General features: G+C 50.5%; 1 protein-coding gene across 1 annotated transcript; it reads right to left on the reverse strand.

Moving 5' to 3' along the window:
* Positions 1-512: 512 nt before the first annotated feature.
* LOC139008183 (uncharacterized) lies at positions 513-11,559 on the reverse strand. Its single transcript, XM_070411539.1, has 11 exons — positions 11,479-11,559; positions 10,273-10,420; positions 9,603-9,738; positions 9,163-9,420; positions 8,357-8,528; positions 3,541-3,596; positions 3,180-3,246; positions 2,098-2,242; positions 1,495-1,624; positions 1,076-1,333; positions 513-743 (listed from the first exon to the last, which is right to left on the reverse strand). Exons 1-11 carry the CDS (start codon positions 11,537-11,539, stop codon positions 582-584), a joined length of 1,593 nt encoding a protein of 530 aa, XP_070267640.1. The 5' UTR covers positions 11,540-11,559; the 3' UTR covers positions 513-581.
* Positions 11,560-12,472: the final 913 nt, after the last annotated feature.

Raw genomic sequence — 12,472 nt, forward strand, 5'->3', positions numbered from 1 at the left:
TAACCTGCTTGCCTTCATCTCATCTAGGTCTTTTTATGGCGATGCCTCCATTTCTTTATTTTAGGGGCTGTTTCTTTGCCTCCCCACTTTAGTTGTCTCTTTGAGTTTTTACCCATGTATTAGATGTACTTTCTTTTATGCTGCATATTGGCATTGGGGTTGCGTGGGGTAGGGTATAAGTGTGGCTTGAAGTAGGAGGGCAATGTGGATGAGTTAAGAGAGTCCTCTAGAAGAGGGTCACTTTTTGGGAACAGATGTCTCCTTTTCTTGATGGAGCTGACATTAGGCCCGGCAAGGGAGTTGGCACTGGGAGGAGTATTGGGAAGGAGCTGCGTAGCAAGGCAGCATGAATTTTATTCTAGACATGGAAGGTGCGGTCCATGAAGGGGAAGCGCTAACAGATGGTTGCCACACACACAGCAGGTAACTAACATATGTTTTGGTGAACACAGGAGGAATCAGTGACTTCCACTCTAGAGATGCAAGTTTATTAGGAGACTGGCAGTCTCCCGTCAACCCCTCTGCACAGAGCAGTTTTGGCTTGCGCCCCAGAGGAGACGAATAGATCAGTTCTGGGTGCCTCAGTCTGGTCTCTGCAGTTGGAAACGTCTCATTGTTCTTTTTATCCAGGGCAGAAAGCTGGAGATCTTAGTTTCAACACGAGGTGGTTTCCCATTTTTTTTCCCAAAGGCGACAATGCCCTGGGCCATGTGGTCACACACGAGGGGGCCCCCAGAGTCTCCCTGTGGGCAGAGAGAGGAAACACTGAGCTGGGCCTTCCCCTGCCCTGCCCTCCTCGTTGCCCTGGGGTGTGTGGTCCCTGTTAGGAGCTGCAGGGAGATCAGGGTCAGGGCAAGCCTTGTCTCCTCCCTAGGGGTTTTCCATTTGACTCTGATGGTCTTTCTCCCCCTCTAGGAAGCCTTTGCCCGCTAGTGGCTATGGGACAGCCTCTCTGCTCCCCGGAGAGACTGGACCAGAGATTGGACATAGGGATATGGCTAGTTCCCACTGCGCCAGGTTGCTTGCAAGCTTGGGTGTGCCCAGGGCTGGGCCTGTATGATGCTGGGGATCTCACCTTAAAAGTAGACTGATTCATTTCTGGGTCCCCCACACAGATCTCTGTGGTTCTGTTGTAACGGCGTCTGTAGCAAGAGATGCACTGCTCATCTCGTTGGATTTCCAGCTCTACCTCATGTAGTGTGGCTGTGCTGGTGTTCAGGTCGAGTCGCCCCCAGCCGGCCACTCTGCACACCATCCCTGGCTTCACCTGCTCTCCCCTCCTGGGCAGCCTGAGGAGGCTCACGGCGGCCGTCAGGGTGGCCTTCCTCTGCAGCTGAAGGCAGAGGACAGGAGTTCTCATTGAGCAAGGGCCCAGGGACTCCAGGACAGTCATAGCCCTGGGACGAGGAAAGGGTCACACTGGGAGGAAGGACTCATGAGATGAGAAACCCCAGGCTTAAGGTGTTCAAGAGCCAGGGGAGCGATGAGCCCTACCTGCAGCAACATGATGTCATTGACTTTGGGGTGATAGTTTGGGTGGCGGATGGCTGTTTTCACCGGGATGACCTGCTGGGTCCTTTCATGCTTCCTGATGTTGTGGGCGCCCAGGATGACTGTGATGGATCTGCACAGAGACAGCCAGGGATGTGGAGGCACAGCAGATACAGCCCAGGGGCCAGGAAGAAAAGAGGACAGCTGGGGGCAGTGCAGGATTGGAGTGGGGAGGAATTCTAAGGGCTGGGGCTGGGCACTGAGCATGCCTGTGCCCTGTGCTGTTGCCAGCTCAGGCTAGGTGTCATTTCCTGGAGCGGTTCTTGGGTGCTCAGTCACACCCTGAGCTTGCCTTTCTCTAAGCAAAACTGTGAATTTCTCACATTTGTACCCTGGTCTTCAGGGCACAACCTTGGCCTCTTTCCTAAGCCCCTTTGATCAGTCCCTCCAGTCTTCAACAGGCCACTTGCATCGACCTGTCCCTCTCTCCCCAAAGCTGACCTGTGCTCTGAAGTGCTCCTCTGTGCCCCTAGGTCTGCAGCCCCTGAGAAGAGGGTTCCCTGTGAGGTGCCTGCAGAAGGGTGGGGCCCAGGCTGTGCTCCTTACCTTCCCCAGCAGTGAGCTGCTGTCAGCACAAAGTCCTCGCGCACAAGGAAACCCCCACATCTTTTTCTGTCTGAAGTCCTGATCCGAAGAAATGCCATGTAGGGACGAGAGTGAGGCTTGACCTCATGACCCCCGATGATTTTCACTGCAAGAAAAATTCTACTGTGCCTGCTGTGCCCATGGAGCCAGAGGCTAGAGAGGAGAAGACTGGGATAGACAGGGGCAAACGGGGAGGACTTGGGTGGCAGATAGTGATGTCTGTAGTCATCAGCCATAACCAAGAAGACGTCCTGCAAGTTCCTTGGGCAACATTCCTGGCTTGCTACCCAACATTCCTGACCCGACCCACAAGACTGAGATACTCCCTCTGACAAAGAGAAGAGCAATCCTAATCCCTTCATTCCTGTTGCAGCTATGCGTGTGGGCAATGGGGTTTGTATCTGGAACAAGCAATTTAGTGCCTGTAGAGCCTGGAAAATCCTTCCTCCCATGTTCCTTGGTCCTCTCTCCCTTCTTTTTCCCAAACTCAGAGCCATTGCTGGTTTGTACTATTCAGAACATTGGGACTGAAAAATTACCAGAGAGAATTTGAGATCAAAGCAGCCTCAGGGGACCAGGATGCTACCAACTCTGGGATCAACTGGATCCCCAGCTCCTTTACAAAGCTTGGAGAAGGGGGTGGAGATTGAGGATAGATTTTAAGACATTGCGTTAGAACATTAGTGGGCCTTGCTTCAATTACGGAAGCCTGTCCCTTCGCCAAGTTGTGATTTTCTGTGGAATTATTTCTCATTTCAAGTGTACAACCTTCTTTCAAATGTCCTTGAAAAAGAGCCCACTTTCCAGATGGCAAGGGATGGGGAGAGCACCCATGGGCCCTCCTCAGGAGCAGCCCTGTGCCCTCCCATTCCTGTTGAGTTTTAATTCAGCATTAGTCTTGCTGGTCTTCGAGGGAGGTGGGATCTAGAGTTGAGAAAGGCCTGGGGATGGACCAGAGCCAGGATGTGTCTGAGTGTAGCATGTGAGCAGGGCTGTGCGAGTGCCACAGGGCGTTGGGCTTCTGGTGGGGGTCAGTCACTCACCTGCCTGCGCCTTGGGAGCCAGAAGAAAGGCCAGCAGGAGCAGAAGTGGCTGCATCTCCTCAGGAAGCTGCCCAGGTCAGAGCTGCCAGTGCTTCCTCCTGGTCTTCTGAGCCCAGGGTTCTTCAGTGTTGTGGCCTTTATCACCCATGGCCCTCTCAGTAACCACATAAGCACCGGCAGCCATTGACTCAGTGGTGACTATTCGAGCTGAAAACAGGAACCACAGGCTATAGATAGGGCGGTTCGTGATGCTGCATCAACCAGTAGCAGGTTCCCGAGCCCCAGGAACCCGAATCTCATAACACACACAAGGACCCCGCCTTTCCTTGGTTCTCTCTTGACAGTTCGGGTGATTGTTTACTGAGGTCCCCTTTTTGTGAGAGTCAGCAATATTGGAGATGAGATTTCTTGCTTCTGCTGGAGGAGACAAAGCCATCAGTGATCAGGTAATGATAGTGAGGGCTGTGGGTGGAGGGATGGACAAACGGTGTGGCAGTGATGCCGAAGAGGGCTTGTTCTAGTGACAAAAGAGCTGATGGCTTAACAAAACTAACAAACTAACATTTATTTTGCTCAGGAATCTGCATTTGGACTGGGTTTAGTGTGGATATCTCCCCTCAGCTCCCCTTGATGGCAGAGGAGGCTTGAAGCCAGATGTCGGTGGGCATTTCTGTTCCCCTCTGTGAGGGTCTGTCATGTAGTCTCTGCATGGGATTGTTCAGTCTTCTTTTCAGCATGATGGTGGCTTCTGCAGAGTGACACTGGCAGACGTATTCTTTTAATGTGCACTGGCAGCCTTCTTCCCAGAACCAAGCCAGGCAGATGTTCAGTATCACCTGAAAGGTAGTCTTATTTTCTCCTGGGTTCCCCACACACAGTTCAATGTTCTTGTTGTAACGGTTAAAGCGCCTTTTACACTTCAAATCCGCCTGCAGGTTCAGCTCTACCTCCTGCAGAGTGTCTGAGCCAGGGCCCCTCTGTGTGACCTGCCCCCAGCCGGCAGCTCACACAAAGAAGCTTACCTGCAAAGCTTACCTGTCCTTCCAAATCAACCCTGGCAGACGTATTCTTTTCCCCCCCTAGGCCTTGTAGCCATATGGTATCCTTTCTACCTTAGTCTACCCTGTGGGGGCAATCAAAAGCCCTCACCCAGATTGAAAAAGGAAAGAGCATTGCAGTCATGTAATAGAGCCTGTGGATGGGAGATACATGGTGGGAGTCAAAGCAGCGCACAATCGGCCCCCTGCTGAGGTACATGTAGAGTCAGTGAGAGGAGCTGAAACCATGGACCCCTATAAGCCTCGGCCACAGCCTTTGGAGAGGTTGGGGTCTGCTCTGTCCAAACCACGTGTATGAGAATGGAAGAGGGTTGACTGTCCCAACAGTTACTCTTTTGTGAAGTGGGAAAGAATACAAGGAAGCCAAATAATATTCTCCCAGCACAGTCCAGATGACTATATCATTTCGGATATCTTTATACCAAGCTAATATATGTATTTAATTTGATTCCAATAAAAATATCATTTTTCTTCCAGTGTTACACAAGTTCTAGACAATTTCTAAAATATATGTGGAAAATAAGCATGCTAGAATAGCTCTGAAAATTTTGACAAAATAAAAAAAGACAGTAAGGGAGAGGGTAAGCCTTATCAGATATTAAAAACATTACATAAAACTTCCTTCCTGGTTCATGAGTAGACAGAGGCCCTTTAAAAAGAATAGAAAACCTAGAAACTTTCCCAAGTACATAAAGATATGTAATTTATCATAAGGTGGCATTTCAAATTATTGGGAAAAAGATAGACTTTCTAATAAATGATATTGGAACAACTAGAAAATATTTTTTCTTTGTTTTATTTTCCAATCAGAGTTGACAAAGTCACTTTTAAAAGATATTAAGTTGGAGTCATATTTCATATAAACCACCAGAATGAAATGCAAATAGGTAAGACACTTACATATCCTATATAATAAAGAGCTAATATGCTAATTAGACTGAACAGCAGAACAACCATCCGGAGGACATTCTGGATGAAGCTGGGGCTTCGAGGGCCAAGCCCCTTGCGTGAATTTCATGCTTCGGGCCTCTAGTACAAAAAAAAACCATACATGCACTATGAATAAACATGGATGAATTTCTATATAAACTTAGAAGGGGGTAAAGCCTTTCTAGCAATGATTCTAAATACAAAAACTTTAAAAGAAGTGATTGATAAATACATTTTGATATATAAAAAATAAGTTTTACAAGTCTCCACTTTCCTGACCACGGGAGCCTCCCTAATTTGAATTGGATTGTGCACAGGCAGGAGCTTTTGGTAATGAGAGGGACCATGTCCAATTGAATGGTGCTCAGAGGTAGATTCTAACTGCCATTAGCAGATACATTGTAGGATTGTCCTGCCATTTGATTCTGTACAATTGTTAATGGGTGAAAATGGGGTGCCCAATGGTGGAAGTGGGGGATGCCTTTCCCAATTGGGTGCTGGGGGTAGGGTTCTTATGATAGCTTTAGAAAAGGAATTTTCTAAGACTTATACAGGAGAATGAGTGAATTTTATTTGCATGGAGTTATGTCCCTCAGTTGCAAAATTCTCATGTCCTTTAAACTGGATCTGGGAAAGGTGCAGCTGGGGATTCAGCAGAGCTAGAGGCAAAGCCAGTGTCCAGAGGTTGCATTCCACGATGGAGTAAGTCCTGCAGAGCATCGGGCTGGTTGTAATCCATTAGTTCACTGAGTGTGGGCCATGTGGGCCAATGCAGGGGAGCAGGCCCTCTGCCATAAGAGAGCCAGGAGCGCAAGAGGCCCAGAGAGGGAACTCTGTTTTTCCTGGAGCTTATGTAGCTCAGATTTGGTGCCATTGCAGGGGCCTCGTCTATTCTGGCCAATGACCTGCTCCCAGGTATGACTGACAAGTAACCACCTCTCCTATGGCATTCAGACTTACTGGGTATGCTTCTATTCTCACTTTGTCCACTCCCTTCCCCCAGGATCTGTGGGGAACAGACCTGGAGAGTGTGAAACTGCAGTTTCTGGCACAAATGTCATGCCTATATTATCAGGCCTTCCTTTTGCTTTGTTCCTGTCAATTAATTAACAACTGGGATAATTATAACAGTATCACAGTGACATTCATGCCTGCTACTTTTACTGTATTTTAAATTGTATTTTCCAATTACAATCCACTTTCAATATTATTTTGTATTAGTTTCAGGTGTACAGCATAGTGATTAGATAAATTATATACTGTACAAAGTGTTTCTCCCGATGTTTCCAGTACCCTCCTGCACCACGCATAGTTATGACAATATTATTGACTGTATTCCCTTTGCTGTACTTTGCATCCTACTCACTATTTTCTAACTACCAGTTTGTACTTATTAATCTTTTCACTTTTTTTTGCCTGGTCCCCCTAGCACCTTCCCCTCTGGCAACCATCAGTCTGTTCTTTTTATTTATGAGTCTGTTTCAATTTTGCTTGCTCATTAACTTGTTCTTTAGATTCCACATATAAGTGAAATCATATGGTATTGGTCTTTCTCAGTCTGACTTATTTCCCTGAGTATAATACCCTCTAGGTCCATCCATGCTGTCACCAATTGTATCTGCTACTGTTATGGCTCATGGAAATGAGGCTGCCGTCCTGCCTGCTCCCCACCTGCTGCCCTCTCCCCGAGGTGAAGAGGATGAGTCAGTGAACAGTTTGGGGGCTGCACGTCTAGAAACGAAAGAAATAAAGTCATTTCCAAAGCCCACACAATGCTGTTCTAGAGTCTCAAGTGATACAATTAAAGCAGAGTGTAATGAGCAATAAAAATAAAACACAAATACTCCTGTGGGATCTGAGCTCTGTGGGTTCATGTGAAGGAGGGAGAGGAAATTCCATTCAGATAAAAGTCAACACTGTCAGTTTCACTTGTGTTCAGGTGTCAGAACCTGTATTATGTTCACTGTACATTACCAATGCCTGGCACTTAGTAGGTGCACAATTAGCATTTGTTCACTGATTGATGGAAAAACTGCTTTCCAGTCCTACTGCAGAGAGCAGCCCTTTCTAACTCAAAAGGCAGGTAGAGCTCATGGTGGCCAGCACGCAGCCTGAGCCTTGAGGCCAGCAGTGAGGAACAGGCTGCAGGGGACTAAGGCTCCTGAGTGACCAGCAGTCAGTGGACTCTGAGCACATGGTGGGGACACTGGGCTGGCTGTGAGGGTAGAGGTGGCTCTGCCCAGTGAGAGATGGGGCCAGGTGTTCTGCAGACACCCTGCTGCCTTGTCCTCCGGGGCCCTGCCTGGGGCCAACACATGGGGTAACCCTCTGCCAGGGCATAAGCTGGGTGGCAGCTCAGTGACCAGGCCCAGCTGGAACCTGGGCACTCTGGGTGTCCTCGGTGGGAGGGATATGCAGAAGTGGGAGCTCAGACCAGTGTGGTCTGTGGGGCGCAGGGTTGGTGGATTCTGAGGATGCTCAGTGGTCAGCAGGGATGAGAAGGAGGGGCAGCCAGGAGACTGGAGGCCAAGCTAGGCCCTGAGCTCAGAGGAGGGCAGAAAAGGGCAGGGAGAGAAATTCAGACCAGGAGGGAATGAGGAGCTTCTCAGGACTTCCCTCCCTCCTCCACCCCCGTCTCTCCTCACCAGCCCCCAGACCCCAACCCTGCCACCCCCTGGTTGCTGGAGAACAATGTCCTGCTCAGGAGGGCCCTCCTCTCCCCTGTGCGGTGGGGCCTCCTGAGCTGCAGCCCAGGCTGTGCCTGCTTGGTGTCCAGCACCCACGTGCTAGTCCTTTCCTCTCAGCTCGTAACACAGAGGAGGAAGTAAGACCTTCACACTGAGCCCAGGACCTGAGAGTTTCATGTTTTTTGCTAATGGTGCTCCTCTCTGCCCTGGCAGAAGGGCGGGTCCTGTGGGTGCAGGTGTGGCTAAGAAGGAGCTGGTAACAGCTTTGCATGGGGTTTGGGAGCGGGGAGCAGGGGTAGGGGAGGGGGCGGAGTCCTGGTGGAAGGGGAAGAGGAGGAAGTAGAACAGAGAAAAATTGTGCTACTGGCCTTCTGAGCACAGAGCTGGTGCCCGTGAATGAGGGTCAAAGAATAAACAAAAACCCAGCTCTTCCCATCAGCTAAGAGACATTTATTCAGTTGCTGGCACCACCTCCCTCCCCGCAGTGCGGTCCTGGATTAGCTCCAGAGAAGATGGTCTGGGTCCTGCAGTTGGAGGCTTTTCATGGTCTCTCTTATCCAGGGAAGGAAACTGGTGACTTTGGTGTAGACCACTGGGGGTTCCCCATACTTGCTTCCATAGGAGACAATGCCCTGGATCCCATTTCTACACAGGAGAGGCCCCCCGGAGTCCCCCTGTGGACAGAGAGAGGGAAGAACTGAGCCAGTTCTCCTGGCCCTGCCCTCCTTGCCACCCCAAGCCCGTCGGAGAAGGCTGCCTTGCATGGTGTTCAGTTGGAGATAAGCAGGCAGGCGGGTCCCCAGTGGTCCTCTCAGCCTGGACATTGTCACTGCTTCACTTCACCCCCAGTGGTGGCTCCCTCTGCTCCCCCAGGTCCCTGATCCTCTGGCTATGAAGGTGCTGCAGGACTGTGGCTGCAGCCTACTGTGTAAGGACCCGAGAACAGGCAGGTGGGGCTGACACCATTAACCAGCTCTGAGGAGGCACCAGGTGTAACTTCTGCACACCCAGGGGATAGTGATCTAACTGCATTGCCCCAGCTTGGGCCACAGTGTTACACATCCCCCTCCCCAGGGCAGGGCTACAGACTAGGGATATCCACACCGTGTTTGGAGTGACCAGAGGCCCTTGTAGGCTCTTGGAGGCCCTATTCTTCCCTGCTCTGGTGGCTCCCCTCTTTGATTTCTGGGGAGAAAAATTACAACCTAGAGGGTGAAGGATTCCACCCCCTGCCTGGGTCCCCAGGTCCTACTCTCTACCCAAACACCCTTCTCCCCAGAACCAAGCCAGGCAGATGTTCAGTATCACCTGAAAGGTAGTCTTATTTTCTCCTGGGTTCCCCACACACAGTTCAATGTTCTTGTTGTAATGGTTAAAGCGCCTTTTACACTTCAAATCCGCCTGCAGGGTCAGCTCTATCTCCTGCAGAGTGTCTGAGCCAGGGCCCCTCTGTGTGACCTGCCCCCAGCCAGCCACAGTGCACTTCTGTCCTGGCCTCAACGTGTTCTTGCTCCTGGGCAGTGGGAGGGGCTTCACAGCATCAGTTTGCTTGATGTTTCTCTCCAGCTGGTGGGGAGGAGGCAAGGGAGCCCAGGTCAGCCAGTGGTCTCTGAGCCTGGACACTGAGGGACACTTGAGTCACTAGGACTGGTTAGGTGGCCAGAATGGGAGGAAAGGACGGGATGGTTCACAGTGAGAGGAGATACAATGAGATCCCAAACTGCAAGAGCAGCAGGAGGTTTCCTCACCTGCAGTAACATGATGTCATAGGAGCCTTTCCTCTTATTATACTTTGGGTGCTGGATGGCTCTTTTCACCAGGACGACCTGTTGGGTCTTCTCCTGCTTTTTGATGTTGTGGGCCCCCAGGGTGACACTGATTGACCTGCACAGAGAACAGAGTGGATGAGTGTGTGTGGGGTGGGGTAGGTAGAGTCACAGGAGATACGTCCCAGGAGCCATGAAGAGCTATTGACAGCTGGAGCAGAGCAGGGCTACAGACTAGGGATATCCAGGTCACAGGGTCCAGGGGCTGAGTGACTCTGGATCCCACTGACATGGAGTGTAGGGCTTGTGGGAGCTCTCTCTTGCCTTTAGGAAATATCATAAAATTGCATGCGTTTCCATTTTGACCCTAATGCATGTGTTCATGGTCCACCGCTGCTTTATTTGGCCATTGTGGTACTTCTCTTTTCCACGGTTACTCGCTGTCACTTCTGACTCTCAGGGCCCAAAGCTTACCTGTCCTATTTCCCAGCCTCTCATTGCTCCGTCATGATCCCTGATGGCTCCTCTGATGAGATCTCACGGGCTTGAGTTACCAGGAGCCTGGGGAGCTGCCCTGGACTGCAGCTCCTGGGATGGAGGACAGGGTCCCTATAGGGGTCTCAGCAGGTGTAGCCTGGCTGCAGCCTCTCACCTTCCATTGCAGTGAGCAGCTGTCAGAACATATTTCTTTTGCACAAGGACACCGCCACACATGGACTCCTCCTCCTCATCTTCAATTCGAAGGAAGGCCATGTAGGGTCTGGAGTGGGGCTTGGCTTCATGTCCCCCGATGATCTCCCCTGAAGGAAAATTCTGTTGTGTTTGTGTGCCCGCCCCCGCCCCCGTCCCCCCCACCCCGTGCACCAGGCAGGCATCAGCTTGATGACTCATGCGGCTGGGCACCTGGGGGCCTAGGGTGGCATAGATCTGGGAGGGCGTCGGGGGAGTGGGAGACTCAACTTTCTCTTCTGGAAAAGGGAAGAGTAACAGGCTGGGTCTGTGACTTGGCCTGCCACATAGTTGCAGGTGAGAATATGGTCTTAGTGATAGAGAAGATCTGGAGGTTCCTAAATATTCCTCTTCTGACTTCGCTTGGTGTTGGGTGAGCTTCTGAAGCCTCTGAGGTGCTGTGATGTCCAGGCAGTGCACTTTGCAGTGTCCAAGATTTAGGTTCAGGGATCTAGGTGTTGCAGAGCTGTCCCAGGGCCTGACAGGTGGGGAGTTGCCAGTGTTTGTTGACTGCCTGAAATGTTGGCCCCCAATGGGCCTCTGGAGTTGGGTTGGTAATGCCAGTGCTGTGGGATTCTGGAAAGCAGAGGAGACTGGGGTTGCCAACCTCACTGGCTCATCCTTTAAGGAGAGGACCTGCTAAAGGCCTGGGAAGAAAAGCAGAGCTGGAGAAAGGGACTGAGGGGCCTTGAGATGGAGCAGAGGAAACAGCGGTCTTCTGGGGACAGTGACCCCACCAACTGTGAGGTCTGCTGAGCTCTGGGCTTCTATCCTAAGCAGACCCTGAGGACAACACCTGTCTCATCACAGACATGGAAGCCAGGACTGCTCTGCCCTCTGCAGTTTCCCAGCCTCTGCCGTGCACTTCTAGGAAGTTCCACTCTCCACCTGGCACAGGTAGGGCCTGGGGAGGGCATTGTACCCATTGGCTTTTCTTGAGAATAGGCTTCTGTCCTGTCATTTCTGTGTGTAGCTCATCCAGCATCATGTGTGTGGGTCTGAGATGGGATGGGAGCTGGAGTTCAGAGCATTCCTGGTGGAGAGCTGGATCTGGGCTGTGCAGAAGGGCCAGGAGGTCTGTGCCCACTGTGGATGGGTTGGGCCTGTGAGGGTGGGGATGGTCACTCACCTGCCTCTGCCGAGGGGAGCAGGAAAAAGGCCAGCAGGAGCACGAGCAGGGGTGGCTGCATCTTCCCAGGAAGGCTGCTCAGGTCGGAGCTGCTGGTGTTTCTCTTTGCTCTGTTTTCACGCCCAGAAGAGGAAGGAAGTGTGGGTGGGCTCTGTGACCTGAGTCCCCCTCTGGTTTTGTAGAGCTTCATCCCAGAAGGCTTTCTATGAAGCATCTCTGCCCCCACAGCTCCTGCCTGATGATGGTCTCTGGGTGGTTGTGTGAACAGTATGCAGTGACCTCATCAGTACCCACAGCTGATGACTCAGAGCAGACCCTAAGCAGACTCCAGCCCTGAGCAGGAACCCAAGGTTACAAGGTGGGGCCTGTGGAATGTGGTATTGACCAACAGAGGTACCGGAGCCCAGAAACCTGAGTCCCCAGTGAGAGAACCCCCAGTGCCTCATCTCCATGCTACTAAGTCCATCAGGGTAATTTCTCTTGCATGTGTCTGTTTAGGTCCATCTCTGTCCTATGGACAAACATAGTGGAGATATGTCTCCTGTTTTTAGAGCAGTGATTTTCAACCTTATTCTTCTCATGGCACATAAACTACTAAAATTCTGTGGCACACTAAAAAATGTATTTTTTGTATATCTCACAAAAAATAGGTATACTTTTGATTTTTTTTGCAAAAAAAGTAATTAACTACCCTTTTTGTTCCAAAGTGACTTAGAAAAATATCAGGTGCCTGTACTTGTATATATGATTAAACAATCAGACACAACAATATTATGCACCATGACCAATAAAATGCAATTCTATTATAGGACCTATTTATTTATGGTTCCTAAAGGGCATTCACACCAGATGACTATTGTTGTGTTGGCTGTTGTCATTTTGTTTTTAAATTTTTTTATTGATTAAGTTATTACATATGTGTCCTTATCTCCCCATTGCCCCCTCACCCACACTCATGCCCTCACCCCCCTGTTGTCTGTGTCCATTGGTTAAG

This window comes from Myotis yumanensis, unplaced genomic scaffold (genome assembly GCF_028538775.1).
Source record: "Myotis yumanensis isolate MYYU_CA2020_CCGP unplaced genomic scaffold, mMyoYum1.0.hap1 SCAF_1, whole genome shotgun sequence".
Classification (NCBI taxonomy): Eukaryota; Metazoa; Chordata; class Mammalia; order Chiroptera; family Vespertilionidae; genus Myotis; species Myotis yumanensis.